General features: G+C 33.1%; 1 protein-coding gene across 6 annotated transcripts in view; it reads left to right on the top strand.

The window, feature by feature from the left end:
- LOC106069684 (dual specificity calcium/calmodulin-dependent 3',5'-cyclic nucleotide phosphodiesterase 1B-like) overlaps positions 1-27260 on the top strand; it is a 37657-nt gene extending 10397 nt beyond the window's left edge. For 5 of the 6 annotated variants that reach the window (XM_056035163.1, XM_056035164.1, XM_056035165.1 and 2 more), the window contains exons 3-18: positions 2123-2204; positions 4462-4514; positions 4756-4869; positions 6582-6666; positions 7447-7494; positions 9315-9467; positions 15497-15595; positions 16119-16219; positions 16734-16850; positions 17129-17230; positions 20992-21124; positions 21253-21334; positions 21690-21761; positions 22058-22128; positions 23863-23947; positions 27048-27260. In XM_056035163.1, coding sequence (XP_055891138.1) covers positions 4465-4514; positions 4756-4869; positions 6582-6666; positions 7447-7494; positions 9315-9467; positions 15497-15595; positions 16119-16219; positions 16734-16850; positions 17129-17230; positions 20992-21124; positions 21253-21334; positions 21690-21761; positions 22058-22128; positions 23863-23947; positions 27048-27166 — 1431 coding nt within the window. In that variant the 5' untranslated portion in view covers positions 2123-2204; positions 4462-4464 and the 3' untranslated portion in view covers positions 27167-27260. Of the gene's footprint in view, positions 1-2122; positions 2205-2254; positions 2402-4461; positions 4515-4755; positions 4870-6581; positions 6667-7446; positions 7495-9314; positions 9468-15496; positions 15596-16118; positions 16220-16733; positions 16851-17128; positions 17231-20991; positions 21125-21252; positions 21335-21689; positions 21762-22057; positions 22129-23862; positions 23948-27047 lie in introns of those variants that run through there. The other variant, XM_013229431.2, reaches the window with a different exon arrangement.
- The last annotated feature ends 256 nt before the right edge of the window (positions 27261-27516 follow it).

Below are 27516 nucleotides of genomic sequence, written 5' to 3'. Positions count from 1 at the left end.
ATCATGATGTTCAACATCTCTACCAGCTACTAGAATGTCGTCTATGATGACATATGCTCCTTCAATACCTTGAAGCATTTCATCCATAATTCTTTGGTAAATTTCTGGCGCTGATTTGATTCCAAAAGGTAATCGTAACCATCTATATCGTCCCAGAGGTGTGTTGAAAGTTGTGAGAAATGAAGATTCTCTTTCAAGCTTTATTTGCATAAACCCTGACTTGGCATCGTGAACTGAGAATATCTTCGAATCTGGAATATTAGTGATCACATCTTCAATAGTTTTCATCGGGTGATGTTCCCGTCTGATTGCTTTATTGAGATCTTTTGGATCAATACATATTCTCACTTTGAAATTCCTGAACGAAACAACCATGGAGCTAACCCATTCAGTAGGTTCATGTACTGGAGTAATAAATCCATCAGTTTGCATTTCTTTTAAGTTTTTCTTCAACTTTATTTCGTAGTGATGCTGCTAAGCGACGTGGTGGATGGATAACTCCTTTAGCATTTTCCTGTAACTGAATCTTGTATTCTCCTGGCAGTGTTCCAGTTGTTTTAAGCATTTCAGGAAACTCTCTTTGTAACTCGTCTTCTGCCTTGGATTCTATGCTGTCTATCCGTTGTAGTAGTCCTAAACATTCTGCTGTGTCACCACTCAAAATGTTCTCTTGACTAATGTCTACTACCTCAAACCTTGCTTTCACCTCTTGGATATTATTTTTCAAAGGTAGCACTACTGCTCCTACAGTCTTAATAACATGATTAGAGTAAGACTTGAGCGACTTTGCTGAATAAGCAAGTTTTACTTTGTCTTTGAGCTTTTCAAACTCTGACTTGACAAGAATGTTACATCTTGCACCAGTGTCGATACGAAAAATTAATGTCTTGCCATGCACGACTAGTTTTACAGTCCACTTGTCTTCAACGACATTGATATTCTCAATATTACCCTTTTTATACTGGCTACTTGCAGTGCTAACAGGTATAATATTTTCATCACTGTGACTGTCTTCTTCTACTAGATTGACGTTGCGTCTTTTTCTGCACATTTGAAACCAGTGGTTTTTCTTTTTGCAGAAATTGCATGTGGTTCCTATTGCTGGACATTTTCCCTTTTCGTGGTTCTTGCCGCATTTACTACATAATTTATCTGAGTTGTCTTTAGACTTCTGCTTGAGTACATTGTGCGACTGCCTCTTGATTGTTAGAACTTCTTGGCCCCTAAACATTTTCACTTGGCTTTGCGACATCTCGTATTGTTGTCCAATTTCAATAGCCTTGCTAAGGGTCAACTTCTGTCCCTGATCAAGAAGTCTTAATTGTACCTTTTCGTGTATGACTCCACTAATAATCAAATCAATAAGCATATCGTCTGGGTTGTCATACTCACAGTCCATAATGAGAAGCTTTAGGTCTTTAACAAAGTTATCAAAACTTTCTCCTTCTACCTGCTTTCTCTGATATGCTCTAAATCTAGACACTCTTTTATTTTGTCTTGGCCTTATGTAGTCTTCTATTTTCTTTAATAGAAATTGCGATCTCCCTCTTCACTATCAGTAATATTTAGAGTTTTGTAAACTTCACGGCCTTGTTGACCTATCCACATTCCCAGCCATCCGGCTTTTTGTTTACTATCGGCACCAGCTAACGGTCCTTTGAAACAAAAGCTCACCTGCTGTTGAAACCTTAAAAACTCTTGATACAGATCTTTAGTATTCCAATTCAAGATTGGTTGCTCAAAATAAAAAGAAGCCATTATTAGATTAATAAAAACCTTTGTCTGGACAGCTTTTTAAGTTTTATTCTGACACCATGTAGAATATTCGTGTTACACAAATAACAAACTAGTGTTTAAGAGGGAAGACATATTAGGAACTCCATTTATTACGTAAACACAAGCGGTGTTGCACTGACGCGCTAGTGTGCAAATGTACATATAATACTATTATGTTACACTTCGCACTTGAAGACAAGCCTTATTATTAAATTATATTAACAGATCTAGAAAATTTAGAATAGAGCTTATGTCTTTATAGGTCTATATGCCTATTATGATTATGTACATCTATGTATACATTTTAAATGCTGTTGTTGTTTTTTTTTTTCTATATCTAAAATAGGAAACAAATATCCGGGTATTTTTGACATGAGATGGGCTAACCGGAACCTTGATATGTTTGTTTCTTTTCCACTGGAGTGCCAGTATGTTTTTTTAATTTTACTTCAAGCTCATTTGAGTAACAAATACGAACTAAAAAAAATAAATAAAATCTCTAAATCTGTACTGTAGATAGATCTATCTAGATCTATAATTAAGATCTAGAGTGTATGTTTATTTCGCTGTTAATAAAAATCAATACGGTCGTATCTGCAGATTTTACAACATATTTTGTAAATAGGTGAATTGAATATGATTAATTTCATGTTAAGTTGAATCTAGATCTAGCCTCTATTCTGTGAGTGTGATCTAGATCTAGGTCTAGATAGATCTAGATTCTATAATTATTATTATAATAATAATGGTACACATTATTAAAGCATATCTATTCTATTTAGACTAGATCGAGATCTATTCTAAGTCCTTTAAGAAAAATATAAATTTAACAGATTTAAAATGTCGTTTATGTGACTACTTGTTTAATCTTTAACATAAACTTAAATGTTGTTCTGGAGTACCAAACGAATATTCCAATTTGATTAGAGTAATAGCATTAGTAAAATCACTAAACTTAGAGACACTTGAGGACACTTCTTCCCTAAATCCATTAGAGAATGGAATGAGTTGACTGAATCAGCCAGGAAAACCAACGACTTAGCAGATGCATGACTACATTGACACATGAAATGCGTAGGACGTAATGATCTTCTTTTTTGAAGTAATGACTGTAATATACAAGATAAGATGAACATTTTCTACATTATCTAAACTTTGATCTATTGGTAGATTAGTAATAAGTCTGTATTCTATAATATGATCTAGATCAGAGGTTCTCAAACTTTTTTTGACCCATGGACGCCTTTACATACTCAAAACTTGCTCTTGGACCCCCCCCCCCCTTTAAGTGAAAAAGCTACATAAATGCATAGTGTATAAGATATGAATGAAGAAAAAAAAAGTTAATGATCATATGATGAAGTGTTTAAGGAGATAATAATTTATTAAAAAAAAACTGTAACAAATTAATGACTTGGATGGTGTTTATGAGATTTATGAAAGTATTTATTTCCAGCTTAATGTTTGTAAGTAACAACCACAAATCTACATGATCATAAATTTTGAGTCGGTTTCTTTCATTTGTAATGAGGTTCATTACAGCAAAGCATCCACATTGTACGAAATAAGAAAGCAGTCAACAACTTCTTTACAATTACCCATTATGCAGGATATAAAATTGGAATGCTTTTACAACCAGAATTTGTTTTATTCTATTTGTTTTTGTTCAGCACACAGTTGGTAATATCCAAATGAAGAATGTCTCAAATCTTTGGTTTGGGTCGAAATAGAATAGTATGTAATAGAAATAAAACAGCAAAGAAGGGCAAGTTGATTATTAAATGTATCCAATTGAATGAAATGACTTGCGCCCTTCATTTTTTAAAACCCTTGATCTAGATAGATAAATCTAACTACTTATGGTGAAATATACATCCTCTCTTTAATTAATAAGGAATAATTAGACCTAGTTGTAAACACAACATATAGTCTAAATATAAAGTACTGGTAACTAAAGCTAAAGAAATGTAAACTTATATCTCATATATGAGAAATATGGGGCATTTGAAACATAACATAATTATAATTCTGGAATAAATTTCTAAAAAATCAATTAGTATTTCTAGATAAAACAAATATAAATTATTTTCTTAGTTTCTGATGTTCCTTTTCCATACCAAGAATCATAACAATTAAATATAACAAATCTATACACTGGTTCTTAACAATTTGTATCTACACTCTGGCTGATAAAACACATTTACAAGATGAACAGTAAACGTCCTTTATTTTTCATAGTTAATAAAATGAAAGTCTTTCTTTCTCATAATAACTTTACAAATTGTGTGCAGTTGATAGATCTAGATCACAATTTAATAACTGGATTTACATGCTTGTTCTCTAATAATAAAATAATCCAACGACTGCTAAATAATACATACAAGTGAAATACTTAAATGTACAATAACATTTATGAAATTCCTATGAAGAGAGGTACAGAGATAAAAAAAAATTCCACTCTGCAACATGCAGTGGTGAGAGATGCTGGAAAAGGACAGAGATCCTGTACAGACTGTATCCACCGTTTTATGTTCGGAAACTTGCTGGTCATTCTGGGGCATTCTGATGGCCAGGAAAACCATCAATGTGTATAGGCTTACCTTCCTCACTACATATAGTTAAACATATACATAGAGAGTGAGAGAGAGAAATATAGATATATCTTTAATTATGTGCATTCAACAGGTGATGTGTCAACCCAAAATCATGAACACTCAGAAGGGTAGAACCATGTATGAGTAAGTATTAACAGTCAATGTCCTAGTAAAAAAACATTTTTTTTTAATATGTTGACCTACAATATTTGTTTTTCTTAATTTATATTTTTCAAAACTTTACTATATACCTACTGAAAAATAATGTCAGGGATTATTTGTTAGAGTTAAGATATTTCTGTACTTATTCAGGTAAAAAATTATTTTCTGTGTTAATAATTTCATTAATTTTTATAGTCTTGTTTATTTGCTTCTATTTTTATAGGGATGAATATGTAGATTCTGCTTTTGAATGGTCTTTTTTGGAACTTACAGATCGCATGAAACAATTTATATCAGATGATGAGCACTCTGTTATTTACAAGAATAATCTTGACAAGTAAGAACTGAAATTAATAAAATATAATAAACAAGCGGACCCGCAGCGTAGCATATGCTGAGCCTCTGCTCTTTGTCACCGCAAAAAGTTACATGGGGTAACTGTAGTCTGACTGTCAGAAATAAATGAGTTATTTTTCCATGACTTTTTTCATCATGGTGTCCCACATGGTCGGGCCACGAAGAGAATTATATATATAGATGTAGAACATGTCTAATAATAACTGGTACAAAATTCATTAAAGATAAAGCCAATTTGTGTTTCAAAACTACCTATTGCTTTTTACGCTAAAAAGCTTGTAAGTGACAAGTTGTTTTTTTTGCTCTGCCAGAGTGTGACTATTTGGATTGCAGAATTATAAAGTATAGTGTTTTCAGGACTACTGCGTATTTATAACCAAGGAGCCTGATGTAGTTTATTATTTTGTTACATTTTCAGGCTTTGAGCTACTGTCCATATTAAACTAAATCATTCAGAAATCACCTGCTAATATGCTATATTATCTATATATGTTATTAACAAACATGTTTTCATTATAGCCAGTAATTAAACAAGCTAAAAATGTCCTTCTAGGTTTACATAGTGAAGCATAGTTTTTGCTAATATTATTATTATTATTTGTCGGCTTCCTTCAGTCGTGAAATGACTATGGTTCATCTCAAACACTTTTTCATATGGCTGTGAAGCCCTATTTTGGAGAGACACTCCCGTCCACATATATTGCATGTCAAGGTAGCTTTCGGTTTGGTGTTAGAGGAGCTGGCCATTTTCCCTGTGGCATGCTTTCTTCAAGAGTCGAGGCCCATGTTTTCTTGCTGTCTATAGCTTTCTTGGTCACCGTCTCTCCAACTAGTATGGTCTAAGGCTATCTCTTCCCAATGGTCAGTATCAATGTTTACTGATTTTAAATCGCTTTTTATCACATCAACATAATGGAGGTGGGGGCGACCAGTTTTTCTTGAGCCAGACGTAAGTTGCCCGTACAGAATGATTTTTGGGATGTGATTGTCTTCATCCGGCGAACATGTCCGAGCCAGCTTATATCAACTCACTCTGTCTTTTTGTCTGGTAAAATGTTTGTAAATGTTATTTCTCTGACAGCCAATCTCGAATATTTTGCACAATTATTTCTTTTACCTGACAACACAAGAATCAATAAGAAAAATTAACCAATTAGTTGATTAACTATTGATTAATTATTTTGTTTGGTATCCTTTATAGGTAGTCACCTGAGGCTTAGTAAATATAAATATGAAAAATAGAAACAATAGATAACTATACAATCTTCCATTTCATATGCTCTTTGCTAGCAGAATGGTTACCATGTTGCCTTGAGAGGCCTGAGAAGGCTTTAGCCCACAGTTCGAATTTCGGTCGTTCACTTTTTTTTTTTATAAATACATTTTAAAAAACATCACCTAGATACGACGTTCTTTTTTCTTCACCTCTTTCCAACTGGTCCAAACAAGTGATAGGATCATAGCTTATTGAGAAAGCTAAAAGCATGAAACACAAACAATCTGTAAAAATATTTCTAAAATCACACAGATTCATTATTGTTAGTCAAGATCTATTACAAAGTTAATAACATGAGTGATTTAAACTAATTGAGACACGTAATATAAGCTTTTTTTTTTAAAGTATTTTTTTGCATTTTGCTTGTTAAATATTATAAATAAACTTGTGTCTATTTTGTCATCCACTCACTAAAGGCCAGTTCAGTATCATAGAATTAGTGATACTGGTATACCTAGAAGACAGTCAGGGGAGATAGAAGATGCAGACTCTGGACACAAGGTGAGACTCCTAAAAGTCAGTTGTTATAATATGTTGCTCTCTGTTATGAATGTGAAATGATTGTATATATTGTTGTAACTGAACTGTTATGCTGGTCAGTGTAACCCTATGGGTAATCAACCGAAACATGTGTCAGAGGCCTGTGTACTTAAAAAGGACTGATGTAAACGTGCTCCGTGTAGGTCAACAGTGTTTTTTGGTTATCTGGCTATGAACTATGTGTTGTACATAAGAAAGGTTGGGTCAAGTCTGGCGGACTGAGAGAGGAACAAGAAAGTTAAGGAAAAAGAACATTCATTGTTTACAAGTTGTGTCTAGCTGTTTTATTCAGACATTGACTTCTGCCCATTTGTAAAGTATTTGATTGTTTTCTCTTCATTATTTATTACACTCATTAAAGTGTCTTGTTATATCAGAGCCCAAGTTGTCTGGTTCTTGAATTAGCCACATTGTCTAGTCAAGGGTTTATAGAGAAACGTAACAATATAATACATATACATATTCCTTCTTTAGGCATACTTATTTTTTGTTAACTGTTTTAATTATTATTTTAATATAAAAACATAAATTATGTGCATACTATTCAAAATGGAAGCTTTACTAGGAAATCGTTTGTTCTCTTTTGCATTTATTTGAAACATTTAGATTATTATTCTGACAGATAATTAGTGTAATTTATATTTGACTTTTCAATAAAGAGAATTTAAGATTAGTTTATGTATTAGTTTTAATTTATTGCGATTTTAACATTTGAACTTATTCTGCATAACTAACAATCAGCTTGAGATCCCAATGCAAGCTTCAGTCAGACTTTTGGAGTTTAAGGAGGTAAGAAAGCTGTATAAATTGCTGCTCATATATATATATATATATATATATATATATATATATATAAGGTTTTTCTTCGAGCTGAAACATTTAGCCAAAATAAAACTGACCTTAGGCAGATAATGATTATGTCTTTGCTGGATGTGGCAAAATATGCCATCACAGCTTGGACTGCATAGCCACAACACTGCTTTATGCCATTTTCTATGGAAAGTGAACCGATAAGTTATCTTTATGTCTGATTTGCAGAGATGCCTACATGCCAAAATAGAAATGTATATTCCCAGACCTGGAAATGTGTATTTTGAGGGGCAAATGCATATTTTCTTAAATATAAAGAAATATACTCAATAAAGACTAAAAATCATTCAAGCAGACAACATACACGAAATGCTGCAATTCTAAAGTTAACACAGCATTAAGTTATATAAGACATTTTGTACATTTGTCAAAATATTTACACTTTTAGTCTTTGTCATAGACTTTTCTAGAATATGTTAGAATGATGCTGTTCTTGTCACTTGGCAATGATTTTATGTTCATAATACCTCTAGTGTATTCACATTCCATAATAGAGGCAACAGAAAATTTATTCATAGGGAATTTTTGTTACAAGTGAAATTAGACTTTTAACCAGATGTAATGGTTTGCTTAGCCTGATCAGTGACATCTAATTCTATAATAATAGTTTTGTTTATAGGCAATTTCTTTACAAGGTATCCAGACACTGGAAATATTTTATCAGATTTTGAAAGAATTTAGATTTTCTTCTTTCAGACCATTCTTTGCAGAGTTAGTAATGAAAGCTTTGGCATCCTCTACAATCACTAATAACAAACATTTTAAATGATTTTTTTTTTCAGGCAGATAATCCTAATTAGTCATAGAAATTATTTCTAATATTAAAGCTGGGCTGTTGAGTCTGCTGAATAGCTGTTGTAGGATAAAGTTATTTATTCTGGTGTCTGATGTTGGAAGTTGTTTTATAAAACAGATTTGTTGAAGGAGGTCTCAAGGAATCAAGAATTTAATAATTTTTGTCAGCATAATTCAAGCTTTTCTTTTGCAAACACACTCAGCCTTGAATGCCCCTGATTTCATTATTTGAATTTAGGCTTTCATAAATAATGGAACCTAGCTAGTCACTAGTAACTATAATAGTAGCTTTTGATGTGCCACAGAAGATACATTCTGCAAGTCAGGGAACATCAGTTTAATTCCTTTTAAATGCGAAGAGAGATTAAGCTCAACCAATATTTCTTCTATTAAAACCTCTGCCCATCTCACTATCATCTCAATAGAACTCTCTAGGGAATTTGTTGGTTTACGACGGAGTAAGTCGTAAAAAGTAGAAAGAGCGAGTGTCTCCCTGTGTCATATAGATATAAATATATATGATTATAATTCAACTTTGTTGTTCGATTTTAAGTTATGCTTTATGATGAAAAACTCAACCATTTGGAAGGTTTTGATTAAGAAAAAGTCTTTTAAGAAGTTACATTAATATCTCTATTACTAATAAAGGTTTGGAACTCACTCCCCATTGATCTCAGACAGACAACATGCTATACCACTTTTAAGAAGAACTTGTTTAAAACTTTTTTAGATTAGTTTTTGATTTCCATTGTCGTGTTTGTGTTTGTAATGTTATTATAGCGCCTTGAGCCTACATTTTGTTTGTTAACAGCGCTTTATAAATAAAATTATCATTATTATTATTATTAATAATATTATGTTTTCAATTTATGTATCTTTATATTCTTTATATGAAAACAAAGTAATAACACTGTTTTATAGCTTACTTTTTTTCTTTCCTTAAGACTATCAATGGATGGGATTTCAACATCTTCACACTGAACAGCTTAACCAATGGCCATGCCATGCAGGCTATGTGCTATGAAATTTTCAAAAGTCATAACTTATTGAATGAGTTTCACCTACAGGAATCACAGTTTATGCGTTTTATAATTCAGGTTAGTTTTACTTTTCTCACAATTTTTAACCTCTACTCCTAATATTTGATTCCTGTTTCATTTAACGCTTATTCCAAATTTTAAAGTACTGGATTTTCTTCTCATCTAAGCATGCACCTTAAGTTTTGGGGTTGAAGATTTAAAAAAATGAAGACACAAGACTATGTTGCAGCTATTCCATTGCAAGTGTTTGTTATACACAAAGTATTTCCTTCCAATGTAATCAATTGGGCACAGCCTCATGGACCAGTAAGTGGAAAAGGAAAGATAGTGCTCTACATCACAAAATTTAACAGCAAGGGATTGGGACAGACCTCAAGCTCAAATTTAGTGTCACTCAAGCTCAACCACAGCATTTAGTTGAATTGCATTTATTGCCTTTATTTATTTTTTATTCTCCCTTTTACCTTCGTTCAACAGACCATTCAACATAACATTTCCCCATCATGCTCAGCTTGGACATTAAGCACACTGCCCTTTTGAATTAACTCCACATTACCAGCCCTTCCCGACCGATATAGGAGTATAATGATTTCGACCACATAATTCTTCATAACGAGGCTCACTGATGGAAGACTTTTGACTTAGACCTTTTTATGTCATGATTTTTTTTCTGGGGAAAATTCATTGGCCATTGTCATATGGCCTAACTTACATTACACATTGGTTGTCTCAAGTCATACTACATTTTTCCATCCTTATCTGGACACCTATTAGTGTCTTCAGCTGATACATGACAAAGGTGCTGTGTGTGTGCGTACTGTGTTGTTAGGAACTGTTTCGTCATTCTACTTCATTAAAACCTTGGACACACCATTTTTTTCTGAGTATACAATTCTCTATCATATAAACCCTTGACAAAACAATGTGGCTAAGTCAAGAACCAGACAATTTGGGCTCTGATATAACAAGACACTTTAATGAGTGTAATAAATAATGAAGAGAAAAGAATCAAATACTTTACAAATGGGCAGAAGTCAATGTCTGAAAATAACAACTATACACAACGTGTACTTGAATCTCAATCTCGCCTTAACCTTCTTGGTCCTCACTGAGTCCGTCTGACTTGACCCAACCTTTTCGAAAACTGCACACAGTTCATAGTCAGATAACCATAACACCTTTGACCTACACGGAGAATGTTTACATCAGTCCTTTTTAAGTACACAGGCCTGTGTTGGTTGATTACCCATAGGGCTTCACTGACTAGCATCACAGTTCAGTTACAACAATATATATAGATATATATATATATATATTAGCAGTTCCAACTTCTAATAATTCTTTCAGCATGGTAAAAGTGAGGCTGTTCTTTCTTCCCCCTCCCCTGTTACTCTAGTTAGTTCTCTTGCTTCAGAATTTAAGTCCCTTTCATTCCTGGCCACAAAAGAGAGCAGACATCTTTCCCCCTTTCTTTTGTGATCATTTTTATTTTGCAGAGGATCTGGTGCCTAGTTCTCCCTCAGATTGTCTGTCTACTACTGCTTAATTTCACTGCAACCCACTCTCTTACATCAAACCTGTCACACCTTATTTTGGTTGTGTGACCATGGGTTCACTTGAAGCATATTGTTTTGAGTGCTTGCAACTGCCAGTGGGTCCTCAGAGGTTTTCTCGTGCGACCCATAAATAGACTTAAGTAACCAAATGTCACAACATGTCAAAAATAAGACTGTGACAAACCCTCTACCAGCTAGAGTGCCAACCCCAATCGAGGAGCCCAGCCAGTCATCTTATTAACCACATGAGACAAAGTCTGAATACTCTAGCTTAATTAAGAAAGACAAGACATAGGGACACTCTCTAGTTCACCAATGCATGATATGAGATGAAAAATCTAGACTAGAGTTATAAATTTTATATTTTAAAGACTTTACTTGCCTTTTTTTATTCTTCATTTTGTGTAAATAAATACATATATATTGTTACATCTATCCTATTATATATTTACTTATAATTCTTTATCAACTACCTTCTGGATACGTCTAGGTGTCCCGAGGTTCCACTGTAATTAATGAATAAAACAACTAAATAACTTGATCAATACACATAAACTTTAATGAACTTTTCCGGCATATCACACACTGCACTCTCTACTTTTGACAACTAACTCACTTCCGGTGATTCGCTCTTTTGTAAAAATAGATTATACATACATACACACATTCACCCATGACATCTCGCCCCTCCTAAACTTATAATCAATTTTTACAAAGATATCTAAATGACATGATTATGAAACAAATATAAAACATTAAAACACAATACAACAAAAATGTTCATTTGATAGGCCACAAAGGCTCTGGGTATGCCACAATGGCCTGTATGTAGTTATACAGACTTAAACATAGTCACAAAGATCTTGACGTAGACTTAAACATAGTCACAAGATCTTGACGTAGTCACACAGACTTCAATGTAATAGACACACAGTCTTAGTTGAAGACACACAGTCTTAGTTGAAGACACACAGTCTTAGTTGAAGACACACAGTCTTAGTTGAAGACACACAGTATTAGTTGAAGACACACATACTTGTAAGAAGCCACGTAGACTTATAACTATGATAAGCATGACAGAATGTCCGCTACTACGATTCCTTTACCTGGGATATCCTGCACTTCGAACTGAAAGTCCCTATATGACCCCCAAAAGGTGAGTCATGACCTAACTCTAAAATTCTGTTTCTGTCAGTGGCAGGAACAACTAGCTGTAGTTTATCTTTGTTATCTTGTCTCATGAGAAGTCCATTTTTAACTTTAAATTTACTGGTAGGACGCTCCACCAATTTAAAAAGCTTAACGTATGTTTGGTCCTCCTTTTGTTTCAATGCATAACTGGATGTCGCATCTGATTTTGGCTGTTCAATCTGATTATGTAGGATCGGTTGTCCCATGTTATCTATCACACCAGATTGAGATCTCGTCACCGCATTTGTAACTTCTGACATGGCTAACACTTGTAGATATATGTGATGGTAGGCTCAGTTATGCCATTCACGTTTCCTAGAATCAAGTCATCTGCTGGCCTCTCCAACACACATGCTTTAACTTTTCCAGATAAAAATGGCGTATCTATGTCAATGACAGCTGTGGGATATTCTTCAATTGTTCCCCCAAATGCCATACACTGAACTTTTTTACCCGTCAACTGGTGAGGGTGCACATGCAGTTTCTTTACTCCGATCGTGGTTGCTCCTGTGTCTCTCAAGACCCAAATAGATTTCTTTCCTACGAATCCAGGATACATTTTAAATTTCCTAGCATCACAAGGGACCGCTCCAGCCATCTGTATCTGATCAGCTTCATGAGGGAGTTGTTCTCCATGTTGATAGTCTATGCAAACTGATGCATTGTATGGATGTCCTGTTGGTTTTTTCCCTATTGCTGGTTTTAAACTCCTGATCTCTGCTTGAGCCTGTAGTCTAATTTCGTCTCATTGGGCTTTTGTTTCTTCATTGGGCCGCTAATTGTCCCATTTTGAAACACTTAAAACATTTTCTTTTTTCATCCACACTTCTTTTCTGCAGACGGTCCTGTTTCCATTCTTGTTTAAGGCGACTTTTGTTATCATTAGTCTATGCAGCAAATGCAAACTTGCTTGTTATCAAGTCTTCCTCCCTTTGAATTGTCTGCTCTGGATGTGCAGTAATATATTGCTGACACAACTTGACTGCTGTTGGTACATCTTTTGGTGTCCTTTCATGTAGAAAAGCCACTAACTGAGGGTTGCATGATGTGAGGATCTTGTCTCTGATGAACAGATCAATGAGACCATCGAATGTCTTTTCAGTGTTAGACAATTCAACCCAACGCATTAGATATCTAGTAATGTCCTCAACAAATTTATGAAATGGCTGGTTTCTCTCTGGTTTAGCTTTATGGAACTTCTCTCTATACCCATCATCTGTTAAGTTGTATCTTTTCATTAGTACTTCTTTAACCTTGTCATATTCTTCTAGATCTCTCTTAGAAAAGTTAATACAAGCTTGCAGTGCCTTTCCCTGTAACAATGTGTATAGATGACTTCCCCATTGAGTTTTAGGTATTTCTGTAGCCTGAGCATGCACTTCAAATCTCACCAAATATGCATCCATTTGATCCACGTTCTCATTAAAAGGTGGCAACTTTGGCTTCCATACAGGTTTTATATGCTCTTTGATTTCTCCTTTTGTCTCCCAAAGCTCCACCTCTCTATTCTCAATTTGTGTATTTCTACATCAGCCTCTTTCTCTTTGATTCTTGCTTCTGCCTCTTTTTCTTTAGCTCTTTCTTCAGCCTCTCTCTCTTTAGCTCTTTCTTCTCTCTCTTTAGCTCTTTCATCTGTCTTCTCTTTCTTTTACCCACTCTTGTAAAGCAGTTCCTGTCAATCCCATCTCTTTTCCTGCAGCTATTAACTGTGATAATCTCTCTGCCATTTTTGTTTAACTCTTTCTCTCCTAACTGACGATACCAACGTTGATTCCACCAGAATGTGGTAAATAATTACGGAGAGAAAGAGTTTAATGTGTAGCATCCAACATAAACAATACAAATTGCTTTGTCACTTGTGTTTGACCTAGTTTCCTTTCGGCTTGTTGGCTTAGTTTTTTTTTCCTACCGTTGCATGTGAGTGCACACACTTCACGACTTCACAGACTTCTTGGTCCTTGACCTTTTTACAATGGCGAACCACAGTTCTGCCTAATGTCTTCCAAGACTTAGTCAAGTAACTAGATAAATGAGCCTCCAAAATATGTTACAGCTTTCCTATTATATATTTACTTATAATTCTCTATCAACTACCTTCTGGATACGTCTAGGTGTCCCGAGGTTCCACTGTAATTAATGAATAAAACAACTAAACAACTAGATCAATACACATAAACTTTAATGAACTTTTCCGGCATATCACACACTGCACTCTCTACTTTTGACAACTAACTCACTTCCGGTGATTCGCTCTTTTGTAAAAATACATTCACCCATGATATATATATTAATTTCATCCCAGTTGTATCTTTCTCATTGTTTATCTGTGCCTGTTTCCCTTGTGTCTGTTTTGGGAGAAATAGCATATACAACACTAAACACTGCAAAACAGCCATAGGTCTACTTATTCTTAATGTACCGCTTGTCACTGAGATATTGCTGGCCAAAAAGGAAGGAAACAAAAAAATATCTGTGACTGAATCTGCTTCCGCTGGCAAGGATGATTTATTTTAAATACAGTCAACAAAAGGGTTTTAAATGAAAAAGAATTATACCACTTTAAAATTAGGGTTTAAGCCGTACAGGTAGTAAGTAAGCTGTACCTGAATTTCAGTCCCTTAAAAAATTTGAAAGGATGTGGCTTAGAAAAATAAATATGGTATCGCAAAACCCAAAAGTGACTCAATATTGAGCCCCCATTAAAGCAAAATAAATTGGTAATTTTAATTGTATATTTTCTTTATCACTCAAAGCTAGTCTTTAATTTAATAATGTTATTTTCTCATAATTGTTGGTAAAATTTTTTAAAAATGTAATAAAGCATTACTTCAAGGGAAAGGGTGAAATGTTTGTGAATTTTTGTTGGCAAAAGGCATAAAGACAAGATTAAGAGATACATTAAATAGTTCAAGAATTGAGATCAAGAATATTGTTCAAACCTTTTTGTAGCTTTGAGATAGTGAGCTTTTTAGTTAAGCTTTGTCTCTAAGCTCTTACTTGACTATTTTTCTAACTTACAGAACATCAAAAGAAATAAGTGAGATAATCTTTTGAACATGTTTGTCTATAATATGTTATAGGGAATATACAAGTTACTATACATTATTGCAATAGTTTTCAGGACATTCTTGCTCATGTTTTGTCTTAAATTAGTAAGCTCTACTGTCAAACTAATGGGTGCCTATAAGTTTAAATAAATTAAAAACACTTTTGTTTTAATGCTCAAAAACAAAAAAATATTGCTTTTATTAATTGATTGATGCTTATATCCATGTATGCAATTAGAGTTAATTGTGTTTATATACAGAGTAAAATACAAGATTGTTGTATCTATTTTAGGTTGAAAAACATTATAGAAGAAATCCATATCATAATGCAACTCATGCAGCTGATGTGTTACAGACTGTCAACTGTATAATAAAACAGACAGGATTTGTTGTAGGTTGACTATGTTTTATGGTGTTAATAGTAAATTTAAAAAAAAAACATATTAATTTTGTTTTGGGGTGTTTTTTTAGAGTGATTCTCGTTTTAATTTGTATGTTATGTTAAATCATAATAATAAATTTAAAAAGTTTTCTATGATACCTTGAAGCTCCAGGGACAGAATATTTATTTTAACCTATCATATTTCATGACATTGTGATGTTGCCAACACAACAGCTGATAGCCTTTATATTCCTCACAATTTTCAGTTATATATAAGAGCCGAGTGGGCATAATTATATATTTCAGGTTAAGACATGACATGCATATACTTTACTTATCAGCCATCACACTCCACAGAATTATTTTTTGAGCCATTATAAATTGTAACTAATTTTTGTTTTCTTCAACTAAACGATAGTGTTTGTGATGTAGCAGTTTCAACATAAACAGTTAATTAAGTATTTATTGCATACTTTTTTTTAATGACATTTTTCCATTTTTTGAAAGTAAAGATTTATCTTTTCTATTCCAGAAATTAATGAGTAACTTGGAAGTTTTCTGTATTCTCTTGACAGCCGTTGTACATGACATTGAACACACTGGCACTAATAATAATTTTCATAATAATTCCAAGTAAGTTTCATCATAGATTTGGCTTATGAAATATTAATTGAATGAAGCACCAATTCATGGTTTGTGTTTTGTCATTTTGTAATGATTTCTGTTGGTGTCATATCATTTTTTAACATTGTGAAATAATTCATCATTTCATGCAATGCAATAAGCAAGTGAAGACTAAAATGGTTTCTTCTAGAAAGAGTATAATTGTGTTGCTCCTTAGAACAAGCAGGGAATGCTATCCATCTGCATTAGCTACTTGAACTGTAGCAGAATATTTTTTAATCTAAATGTAACTTATAAATCAGATAAAAAATAATATACATTATTAGAGTACAATATTTCACAATTAATAAACCATAATGTATTTTTAAATATTGTTTATATCTAAACTAAGTCTTTTGTTGATTTTAATTGGTATAATCACAAATACACACACACACACACATGTTTTATTAATTTTTATAAAAATATTTTTCAGTTTTCTTATTTAATGCTGATAATGTTCATAATCTTGTTTTTACAATAGCTCAGAGCTTTCTAAACTTTATGTTGTGTCTATTCTGGAAAATCATCATTTACGAGTTGGTCTTCGCATGATGGCTGAGTTCAAAATCCTTCAGTTTCTAACCAAAGAAATGTATCAGTAAGCTCAACATGTTTTTTAGCTTTTTTGTTTTTATGTAAACTTTGTACTTTATAATTTACTTGCCTCTCACAATTGTTTGTAAACAAAGAGTACTTGTAGATAGAGATTTGTAGATATTTAAGTTATTGATTTATTTGATTTTTATTGTTAAAGTTTTCATTAAATCAGTATTAATTAGCACTGACAATAGTACAATCTAAAAGGATAGAAATACAGATATTTGTTTAGATAAACATTTGTAAGGTTTTAATTGGATACTGACTTGATCTGTACAGGGACTTCAAATTTATGATGGCCACAATGATATTGTCTACTGATATGGCTAACCACTTCCTACTGATCACAAATGTCAAGTTAATGCTTCTAACATCAACCAAGTAATGATATTAATCTTGCCTATGCACTACTGAATATTTTATTATCCTCTAGATTAGTGTTTCTCAAACTTTTTTGTCTGGCGGCACAGTAAAAAAACTACAAAAATTTCGCGGCACACTACGAAGAGCAACAGTTATTTTATAATAAGAAGGAAAAAAAGTATTTTACCTTTTTTGAAGTATTACATTTAATTTGAAGGGTTTGCCTGTTTTTTTTTTAGAGCAAATGCTTTGATCTAATCGAGGCTCCAGAGTCGACAAACAAACTCGCATTTCATCGTCTATTGTAAGAAGTCTCTCTCTTTTCTTATATTTGATTTCAGTCAATGCTGAAAATCCAAACTCACAAAACCATGAAGATACAAATGGAAGAATTATTTTGATTGCTTTTAAACTGATTGCAGGATATAACTTGTTGATTGAAATCCAAAACTTATCCAGGCTTTTCTCGTCAAAACTTGACTTAAGAACTGCATCGTTTTTTAAATCAATGAGCTGCTCTGCTTCTTCAGTTGTCAGATTTGTAGCTTCATTGTTTGCAAATGGATAACTGACCCATCTATATTCATTACTTCCAACTGTTGGAAAGTAATGCTGCAATGCTGACTGCAAGTGTGTCAAAATGTCCAGAATTTCGGGGGTGATTTCTTTATTTGAAGCACATTCATAGTAAGTAGGAAAGCAGTCGAAGACTCCTTTCGAGATCTTACTTTGCCACAAAGACAATTTTTCACCAAATGACTTTTTAAATCAATGAGCTGCTCTGCTTCTTCAGTTGTCAGATTTGTAGCTTCATTGTTTGCAAATGGATAACTGACCCATCTATATTCATTACTTCCAACTGTTGGAAAGTAATGCTGCAATGCTGACTGCAAGTGTGTCAAAATGTCCAGAATTTCGGGGGTGATTTCTTTATTTGAAGCACATTCATAGTAAGTAGGAAAGCAGTCGAAGACTCCTTTCGAGATCTTACTTTGCCACAAAGACAATTTTTCACCAAATGACTTCAGTTTTGAGGATGCAGTGATGATGGTTTCCGATGGTCCTTGAAGACTTAAATTCAATGAATTTAATTTGTCAAATAATCAGAGAGAAATATCACCTTAACCCACCAGATCTCGTCATGAATAGAAAATCCAAAGTCTTTTTTGTTTTCAGCCTCCAAGAAGGAAATCAGCTCAGCCTTGAGTTGGACGACACCTTTAACACTTTTCCCCTGGAGAGCCAACAAATGTTGGTGTGATACAGGAGACACTTGTAGTCTGAATCCATTGCTTCACAAAGCTCTGAGAAAAGTCGGGATGCAAGCGGTCGAGATTTGATGAAGTTTACAACTTCAATCCATTGATCCAGAGCAGATATCAAATCTTTCGGTAAAGATTTGAAGGCAAGAGCTTCTCTGTGGATCATGCAGTGAACAACTAATACATTTGGATTTTCTTGACGCACAAGAGTGATGAATCCCTATTTCCCTGCATGGAAGGACAGCCATAGGTGCAAACGCTGACACAGTTTTTCCACTGTAGTTTGAAGAGCAAAATGTTTTCGTTCACCACTTTAAAAATATCTTCGCCTTTGGTCGTAGTTGGTAAGTCTTTTCAAAATAAGAATTCGTTGACACATTTTTCATCCTTTATGAACTGAATAAAAGCTAGCAGTTGGGCTTTGCGCTAATGTCAGTGGATTCATCAACTTGAAGAGACCAAAGCAGAGACACTTCATCGTCAGTCACGTCGAAGTGTTCGCAGATTTGATCTTGTAAATCTGACGATAAGTCTTCAATTCTGCGCGAGATATTATCATTTGAAAAAAGGAACTTTTTTAACTTTTTCGGCGGCATCGGGTCCAAGGATAGTTTCAACAACTATTGCTAAAGCTGGTGCAATGACTGATTCAGCCTCTGTGTGTGCTTTCTTGCATTTTGCTAATAACTGAGCAACCTTATAACTTGCAATCAATCTCTTTTCTGGCAGCTTTAGGTACTTTGTAAGTTTCTTAGCTTGTTTATTATGTTTTCAACGTATTTTTTCGGTTGCGCTTTTATAGCTGGATATTTTGTTTCCAAGTGTCTCTTCAATTTGATTGGAACAAGCTCCTCATTCGACAGAATTGCATTGCAGATCAGACAGAATGGCAATGGAGCATCTTCAGGTCCCGAAGATATGAAACCATATCCGCTGTAATCTTCTTTGTACCTTCGTTTGGTTCCTTGCTTTTCATTTAACACTTTCGCAGTTTCATTCTTGCTAATGTATTTCTCCATGGATAACAATGAATAAGGCTTAGTGATAACTTGCTTTTATTAGCATACACCTAAAAAATGTACATGAAACGCATCACTTATTATTATCGTTACCAAATCAAGAACTGCTGTGCGTCTGCTAAGGCGGCCTACATTTGAGTCATTATAATAATATATGTATAGTTAAAAAATTCCATAACCTGAATAAATAACAGCCCTTTCCGTCATAATGGAGCGATCCACTACTACTACTGGTCATTGCAAGTGGAGATGTCATCGCAACGTAAAATAAAAATTTAATAGTAGGCAGACCTGGGTAACGCCTGCCCGTGTGGCGTTCTGAAAACTCCCGCGGCACACCTGCAAATCTTCGGCATCTCCTTTTACTATTGTTTTTTAGATAAGTTATGATCCTAATTTTCTATTATAGATACTAATTATCAATTGTTACTTTGATCATCCTTCACAAAGAGAGTTATGCACCTCATCCTTCAACATGAGAGTTATCTATCTTATCCTATTCTTGCATATATGACTTTTAAGATTTTTTTTTTGCATGAAACTTCTGACTGCAATCTGGCATATGATAGTTGCTAGTCTGATATTTCCTTTCTATCACATTATCAGTCTTCTTTTTCTCTGCTTTTGGACATCTGATGTATTCAGTGGGTACTAAGAATATTTTTTTTCTTTTTGTCCAACACACAATTGAGTATTTGATTAGATAGTAAGTAATAAACCTTGCTGTTCTTTTATTATTAAAATATCAGTTGAGCAGTAAGCCTTTGTGTTATCCCATTTACAAATGTATCTTAGTATTTCAAATATGATGTTTTGAACATTGCCAAATTAAGAAAGGAGAATTTTTCTCACAAAATTAAATTAGCAGTCTGGGAAATGCAAAACTATTTTGGCAGCCTCTGAAAACACCTGGCTGCTAATTATCTATTTAAGAGTTTTGTGTTTTAAAGAAAGAGGTACTTCTAGTGTAAAATACATTTGTTCTTTCAATATATATCTATTTATATATATCACATGTTAGATGTTAAATATCACATATCACCACTTATGGTGGATAGATAAATATGAACATCTAACCTTTTATTGCTTGCCTTGCATTTAGAACATTCAAGCCATTTATTGATAGAAATCACATGGGTTAAAAACGATTTTTTTTATTTGCTATTTTGACCCAATATGTTTTTAAAAGCTTACATAGTACAAAATTAGCACTTCCGTTTTTTTGTCTAGAAATACAATAGTCGAAATAAACAAAAGCTAATTGAGATTTTTTTTTCTGAGATTGCTGAATATCTATATGAAGTCTTTAGCATCTGAAGTACTATATTGTTATGATTAGTATCTCAGTTTCTCTGATTTTAGCAATTGACTGGTCTAGTTTAGACTAACAGATCACCACAAATCAATATGATTATAGTTTAGGTAACATTTGTAAAACCTTTCTTTCAAACGTATTTACTTGTGAGTTCATGCTATGTTTAACTATTGTGATAACTAGATGCTCAACACGCATAAGGATTCAGAGAATTATGATGTTTATACTTCATGCTGCAGACATCAGTAACCCTGCCAAACCTTGGGGTGTGCATAAAGTCTGGGTGTCATTGTTATGTGAGGAATTTTTTTTACAGGTAACTTTTATCATACACACACATTACTCCATATTATGTGTTTTAAGAAAATTTAATGTAATCAAATAGCATCTGAAAAAATTTAAAAAATAGGTAAAATGTGTTTTATCTTGTTTTTGTTTGCTCAGGGTGACAAGGAGAGAGAGCTCAAATTACCTGTCTCTCCTAACTGTGATAGAAATACTGCAAACATTGCAACACTGCAAATTGGTAGTTGTTTGTTTTTTCTTCTTTTGTCTTAATAATAATCATAATGAAATGTGTCTTACAAGAATTTTAAAATTTAGTTTTAAAATATAGTTAATAATTGTAGATAACTTTGCTGTATAAAAACATGTTTAGGATGCTAGTAACTTATGACTTGCTGATTTCTTCCTGTTGGATCTTTGTTCTTTGATATGCATAAACTGTAACATTTTTATTGTCATAAATTACGTATAAGTAATAGCTATGTGTAACATTTTGGAAGAATATCTTACAAAAAATATTTATAATGTTCCTTGTCAATAAAAAATCTATATTCAAGGACTATTAATGAAATAATATATTTTCTTTGGCTTCTTAGGATTTATGCAAACATTTGGCAGAGAAACTTTTGATGTATTGGATGCCATGGTAGAAAAAGAAATAGTGAATGGTTTGTATTTTGATATTTAAAAAAAAAATTACAGTAATTCTAAAATGCACTCTGACAAAATCTTAGTAATTATTTGTCATGCTGTAGAAGTAACAAGAACATCACATTTTAAATAAAATATTTTTTTTAGCTGGACTCGAGTTTATTATTTAGCAAAATTACATTTTTAACTAGACTAGATTATTATCTAAAATTTAAAATTTGTATAGACAGAATCTCTTCTGTGCTTATACATAGTCAATTTTGTCATGATTCTTGATATAATAATAAATGCTTAAAACTTTTGTTTTCAATAGCTGGTGCAGTATATACTGGATATAAACCATGGCACAGTTGTCTGGAGGAGAACATGACTAAATGGAATGGGGTAGGCCCATATATTAAGCGTTTTTATACATAGATGTATACAAAGTTATCAACACAGTTACTTAAGGTCTAGTCGGCATATTTTCTTGAGTCCAATCATTAGTATTTACTCCTTTATTCTAAAATAGTATTTATAATTATTTATGTTCTCTGGGAGACAGCAGCTTTTATGCAGCCAACAGACATGGACATATAAAAGAATTTGAAGACCTTTTATCATTTAAGGTTTATAAATTCTGTTCTTGAAGCTATTAAAGAAAGTTTGCTGACCTATTTGTCACCAGCCAGAGAAGTCAGTGCAAAGGTCAACATCTTACAATCAGTTACATTTGTGTCCAACAGCTGGTGAAAAATAAGCAGCAAGACTAACTGAACTACAAACTGTTTTTCTCACTGTGGCTTTAAGCATTTGATCTTGGAGAAAGATGTTAACTTGTTGTTTGAAGATGACAATGGAAATTGGAACTTCAACAGATACAAAATATGAAGATTTTTTAATCAATCAACATAAGCTTCAATGCTAGGATGAATATGAAGATTACAACACTGCCATTGTTGCCCTAATAGATGAGAAACATAAGACAGCATCAGAAGACCAGGAAAGTGATGAGGATGTTACTAATGACTTGATGCAAGTTAGCACACTGGATTTTAGGAAATACATTGAAACTTTGCGCCACTATTACATGCAGGAAGAAAGCAGTCCCTTTGATGTGATGATTTGGCTCAATATAGAATGTGTCAGATCATACTGGATAAGTTCTTCAAACATTGTCTGGAATTTAGTAAGAAATGTTTCTATTAGGCTTTGAATGCTGAGGACCTACCAATTGTTTTTGTAGATCGTTTTAAAAAACTTGTTTGCAAATTATTTTTCAATGAACAAAGTTCCTAATTTTGTTATATGTGTATTATGCACAATAAAGGTTTAATAAATATTTCATTAAGTCACAAGCCCTGTCTTGTGATATTATAAAAAAAAAAAACTTTTTTTGATTAAATTGAAAGTTTTGAAAAGTGTTACTAAAAAGCTTTTTTTTTAAAAAGGAAACCCAGAAATGCCCCCTTGGGCAACAATGACCTGTGATATTTCTAGGTTCAAATGAATTAGGGGAGAAGTATGCTTAGTCAAGCCATACCTGATTCACAGTTGAAGTTTGCCAACCTCTTGTCTAAATCATATTGAATCTAGATCTAGTTAACATTAGTAATTGTACAATGATAAATCAAGGTTCCAAATTTCTCTCAACGATAGTAGCTAGATATAGGTTTAACTAGGAGGCATGGTGGCTGAGTAGTATAGTGCTTGGTTTCCGAACTCTGGGTCCCGGGTTCGAATACAGGTGAAGACTGGGATTTTTAATTTCTGTATCTTTGGTAAAGTAAAGACGGTTGGTTGTTGTGCTGGCCACATGACCTCCTCATTAACAATGGGTTACAAAAATAGATGACCTTTACATCATCTGCCCTATAGATTGCAAGGTCTGAATGGGGAACTTTTTAACTTACTATAAGGTTTAACTATAAGCTAACTTTATATTTATCAAGTCTTTTTTGTTTCTTTAAAGATAAAGATATATGACCCAAAGTTCTTTGTTTCTATAATAGGAAAGCCATTTTACACTATATCTTGACTCTGAGTTCCTACAGAATTAATGAGACACTAACAAAATTTCAAATAAAGACACTTCCCAGAATGCTACTTTAATGCTGTGCTCTGTTGTTTCCTCACCAGAAATGGAAGTATATCAAGTATGAGCAGATAGAAGAGCTTCTGATTGAAACAGCCCAACATCGAATGAGTATACCTACTCACCAAAGTAACTTTTACTCTAAGATCCTTATCCAATGATATATTTTTTTTAGAATTATTGGCAGCTGTCTTCACTTCATAACTTTTTCTCACTATTTAGTTACCTCTATTCTAGGTCTAAAAGGTAGAGATTATACATAAAGTTTATCACTTCTAACAAGTAATGTCCAAGGCCACTTAAATAGCATTCCTTTTGCTCTTGAAGGAAAAGGTTTCCAAATGTTTGGATTGGAAAAGAGAAAATATTTGAAATTTAAAAGAAAGCTAAGAATTAAATACATTTGGTCTAAAAGAGCAATACATTTCCTTTCCCTTGATACATATATGAATTTTTTGTAACCTTACCTTTATGAAAATCCAATTCAAACTAAAGATGAACAAAAATGTATATCACCTAATATATATTTACAAAAGCCCTAGCCGATGACTTTCATTTATTACTAATTCTTTCACTTGGACTGCATGAAAAAATGTGTAAATTTAACCTTTTATTACATTGTGCACCTTTCACAAAAAAAAATTTTTTATTCAGTCTCATGCCAATAGGTTTTATAAAGTTAGTAATGTTTGCTTGCACAAATTTTTGTACTTAGTAGTGAAAAATTCTACTTCTTTTTCTCTGTAATTTAAATTTTTAATTCTAAACATTTCCTTTTCATTTTTTGACCATGTAGATCTAGAAACAGTTGAAAGAACTAAAAGCTATTAATGAAACCAAATATTTTCTTTCTTTTTTTTCAATATTGCAGGATATCGGTTTTAAGTCTTTAGCATTATAAGATAAGACTAGATCTAGATTGGTATGTATTCTAGATCTAAAACTAAAAATCCAATAAATTCCCACAGGGAATATTAGGGCCTTTTAAATTGAGATCAGAATCTAACCCAACTTTTAAGATTTAAGTTTGAGTTTGGTTTCGTTCAATGACAAGTATATTTTGGGTTTAGTTTGGTTCAGATCAGTTCAATGTTATGAAATTAGCAAAAAATATGTACATGTAATAGTAATAATATAATAATTTATTAGTTCAAACAGTGATGCTAAATGTTTTTTAACGTGCGGGCTATTTTAATTTCCGACACTGGTGTCGCAGGCCACTTAACAGAAAAGATACAAAAACATTAAAGAATGATGCACTTTTATTAGAACCCGTGGAGATAGTATTTACACTAATTTATGTGGTGTAGGAAGTTTATTAAGAACAGAAAATCCTGCTGCATTGATGAGGCATCATGTTGAAGCACTAAATCTAGATATTTGTTTATGATGTGATACAAAAACATAAAGAATGATGCATTTTTAGTAGAAACCCGTGGAGATAGTAGGAAGTTTATTCAGAACAAACTTCTGAAAATCCTGCTTCAGTGATGAGACACCAAGTCGAAGCACTAAATCTAGATGTTTGTTTGTGAGGTGATTACACATGTAAATTATGAGTGAGTCTGGGTGTGAATGTACATTTTGGTTTCTTATAGTTATAATGTTTTTTGTTTGGTGTAATGCACAAATTGTAAGACAAATTTCCATAGGGACAATAAAGATTATTATTATTATTGGTTTTGTCCCTTTTCCCCTGCTAAATGAAGAGTTGCAATTTTGTTTAGAAGGCGCTTATGTCAGCTATTACATGCGAAATATACTTGTTTTTCTTGTAGTTTTGAGTTCATTTAGATATCAAGTGATGTCACTTTAAAAAACAAAATCCCGCAACCAAGAGGGATTGTTAAATTGAGGCACTTGCTTTCATTTCAGTTTCAGGTGTCATATCAAAAAAGGTTTTAGAACCTTTCTTCTGCTTAACCAGTGCACTTCACTGTAAAATAAAACATCATCATATTCTGACTCTATTTCTGTCAGAAAATTCTTGGAAGTTTTGTTGTTCAATGCTTCAAATGTAAAAATTACACATCATAAAATGGTTCTGATTCAACACCTTGTCAACAAGGTTCCATTTGACTTGATACTTTTTCTAATAACTCTTGCTGCCAGTTCACTAGGACATCCACTCCCACTAATTTTTCTCAAACAAGAGAAACATTCACCATGATGAAATTTCTTTGAACATGAGGTGGTCCCATGCACGCTCTTCATAGCAGCTATTAAAATTGGTTTTCTTACTGCGAATAAGTACCAAGAGTTGACTTATATCAATAGAAAACATTTCAAACTCTTCTGCTCTTTCTCTTAGTTTTAAAGGAAGAATTTTAATTGTCATGCTAAAAAGTCTACCAGGCAAAGTGACAGATCTTTCCTTTATTGTTGAGCATGAAAATAAGCCAATAAGTTTGATTTGTATTTGTGACCATTTCTATAGAACATAACATTAAACAGCATTATGGAATCAAAAACATAAACAAATATGGTGGTATTCCTAGTTTCAGACGCAAAAAAAAAAGATAGCTAAGTTTCCCAAACTGTGTTCCGTGGAACCCTAGTGTTCCAAGAGTCCTGAATAGTTGTTCCACGAACTAGTAAAAAAATCAACTAGTAGGCCATCATGTGAATTAACCTCTATAAATAAGCAAAGTGTTCCTCTAAATACTGAGAATTCGCGAAGTGTTCTGTTAAGGAAAAAGTTTGAGAAATACTGGCCTAGAGATTAGAGGATTGACTAGAATATTTACCAAGAAGGGACAAGCTACAGAGATGCTCACATTTTAAGTAGTGAAATGAAGATTATTTCGAAGGCAATGGTGATCATGGTGATGGTTGTCTTCTGTCTAAAGCCTAAAATACATAGTTTAACAATAATTGTAGGCAGGTCAAAACTAGGTTTGCATAGTCATATGAAATCATTAATCTTCAGAATCAAGGACAATGCCATTATTATTCATTAACAATAATTGAAACAAAATAATTGAGATTTGAAGAAAGGAGATGTTATTTTTTAAAAGTTACAGAGCAAATGTGTAATGGCCTCATTCCTGCAATGTTTCTTAATTTAAACACCCATATTATTTACACTTATAAATTGTCAGCATTCAAATGGTTTCTATTATAATATTTACTATCGCCCAAATCATTTCAATTCCTTAGTTATAGTGTTGATTTTATATTTGTCAACAATGTTTATGCTCATCCAATGATCCTTTTTTTTTATTTCTAGCTACTGTCCGAGTGAAGCATAGAAGTTCTTTGAACAAACTCTGCTGTTGCTTCTGCTGCAGGAATAAGCCAACATTCAGACAAGAAGAATCATCTTATGCTTTCAGCATTGACAAATGACGGTAGCTGGGAAGCAAGATTTTTGTGTCTGATTAATGTTCTCATTTTCCCTCCACTCCTGTTGACATGCCTCTTTTGGATTGTTGTATTCTGCCATAAGGGTCAAGCTGACCCTGACCCTGGAGCAGAGCAACAGTTTCCCTGTTGTTAACAGTTTCCAAGAGAGAGAACACCTGTTGCTCAAGTTTTGTTCCTTTAGATTGCTTGAAGACTGTGTTGGATATATGAGTTAAATGTATTGTATTGTCAGTTATCATATTTTAGAAGTTCATTGCTAATACTTAGGGCTGGTATTATTCTTCTTCTTATATTATTTTCATGCAATTATGTACAGTATTATTATGTGATGT

Source organism: Biomphalaria glabrata, chromosome 7 (genome assembly GCF_947242115.1).
Source record: "Biomphalaria glabrata chromosome 7, xgBioGlab47.1, whole genome shotgun sequence".
Classification (NCBI taxonomy): Eukaryota; Metazoa; Mollusca; class Gastropoda; family Planorbidae; genus Biomphalaria; species Biomphalaria glabrata.
Note: the sequence above shows the minus strand (reverse complement) of the source record. Positions and strands in the feature narration are given on the sequence as shown.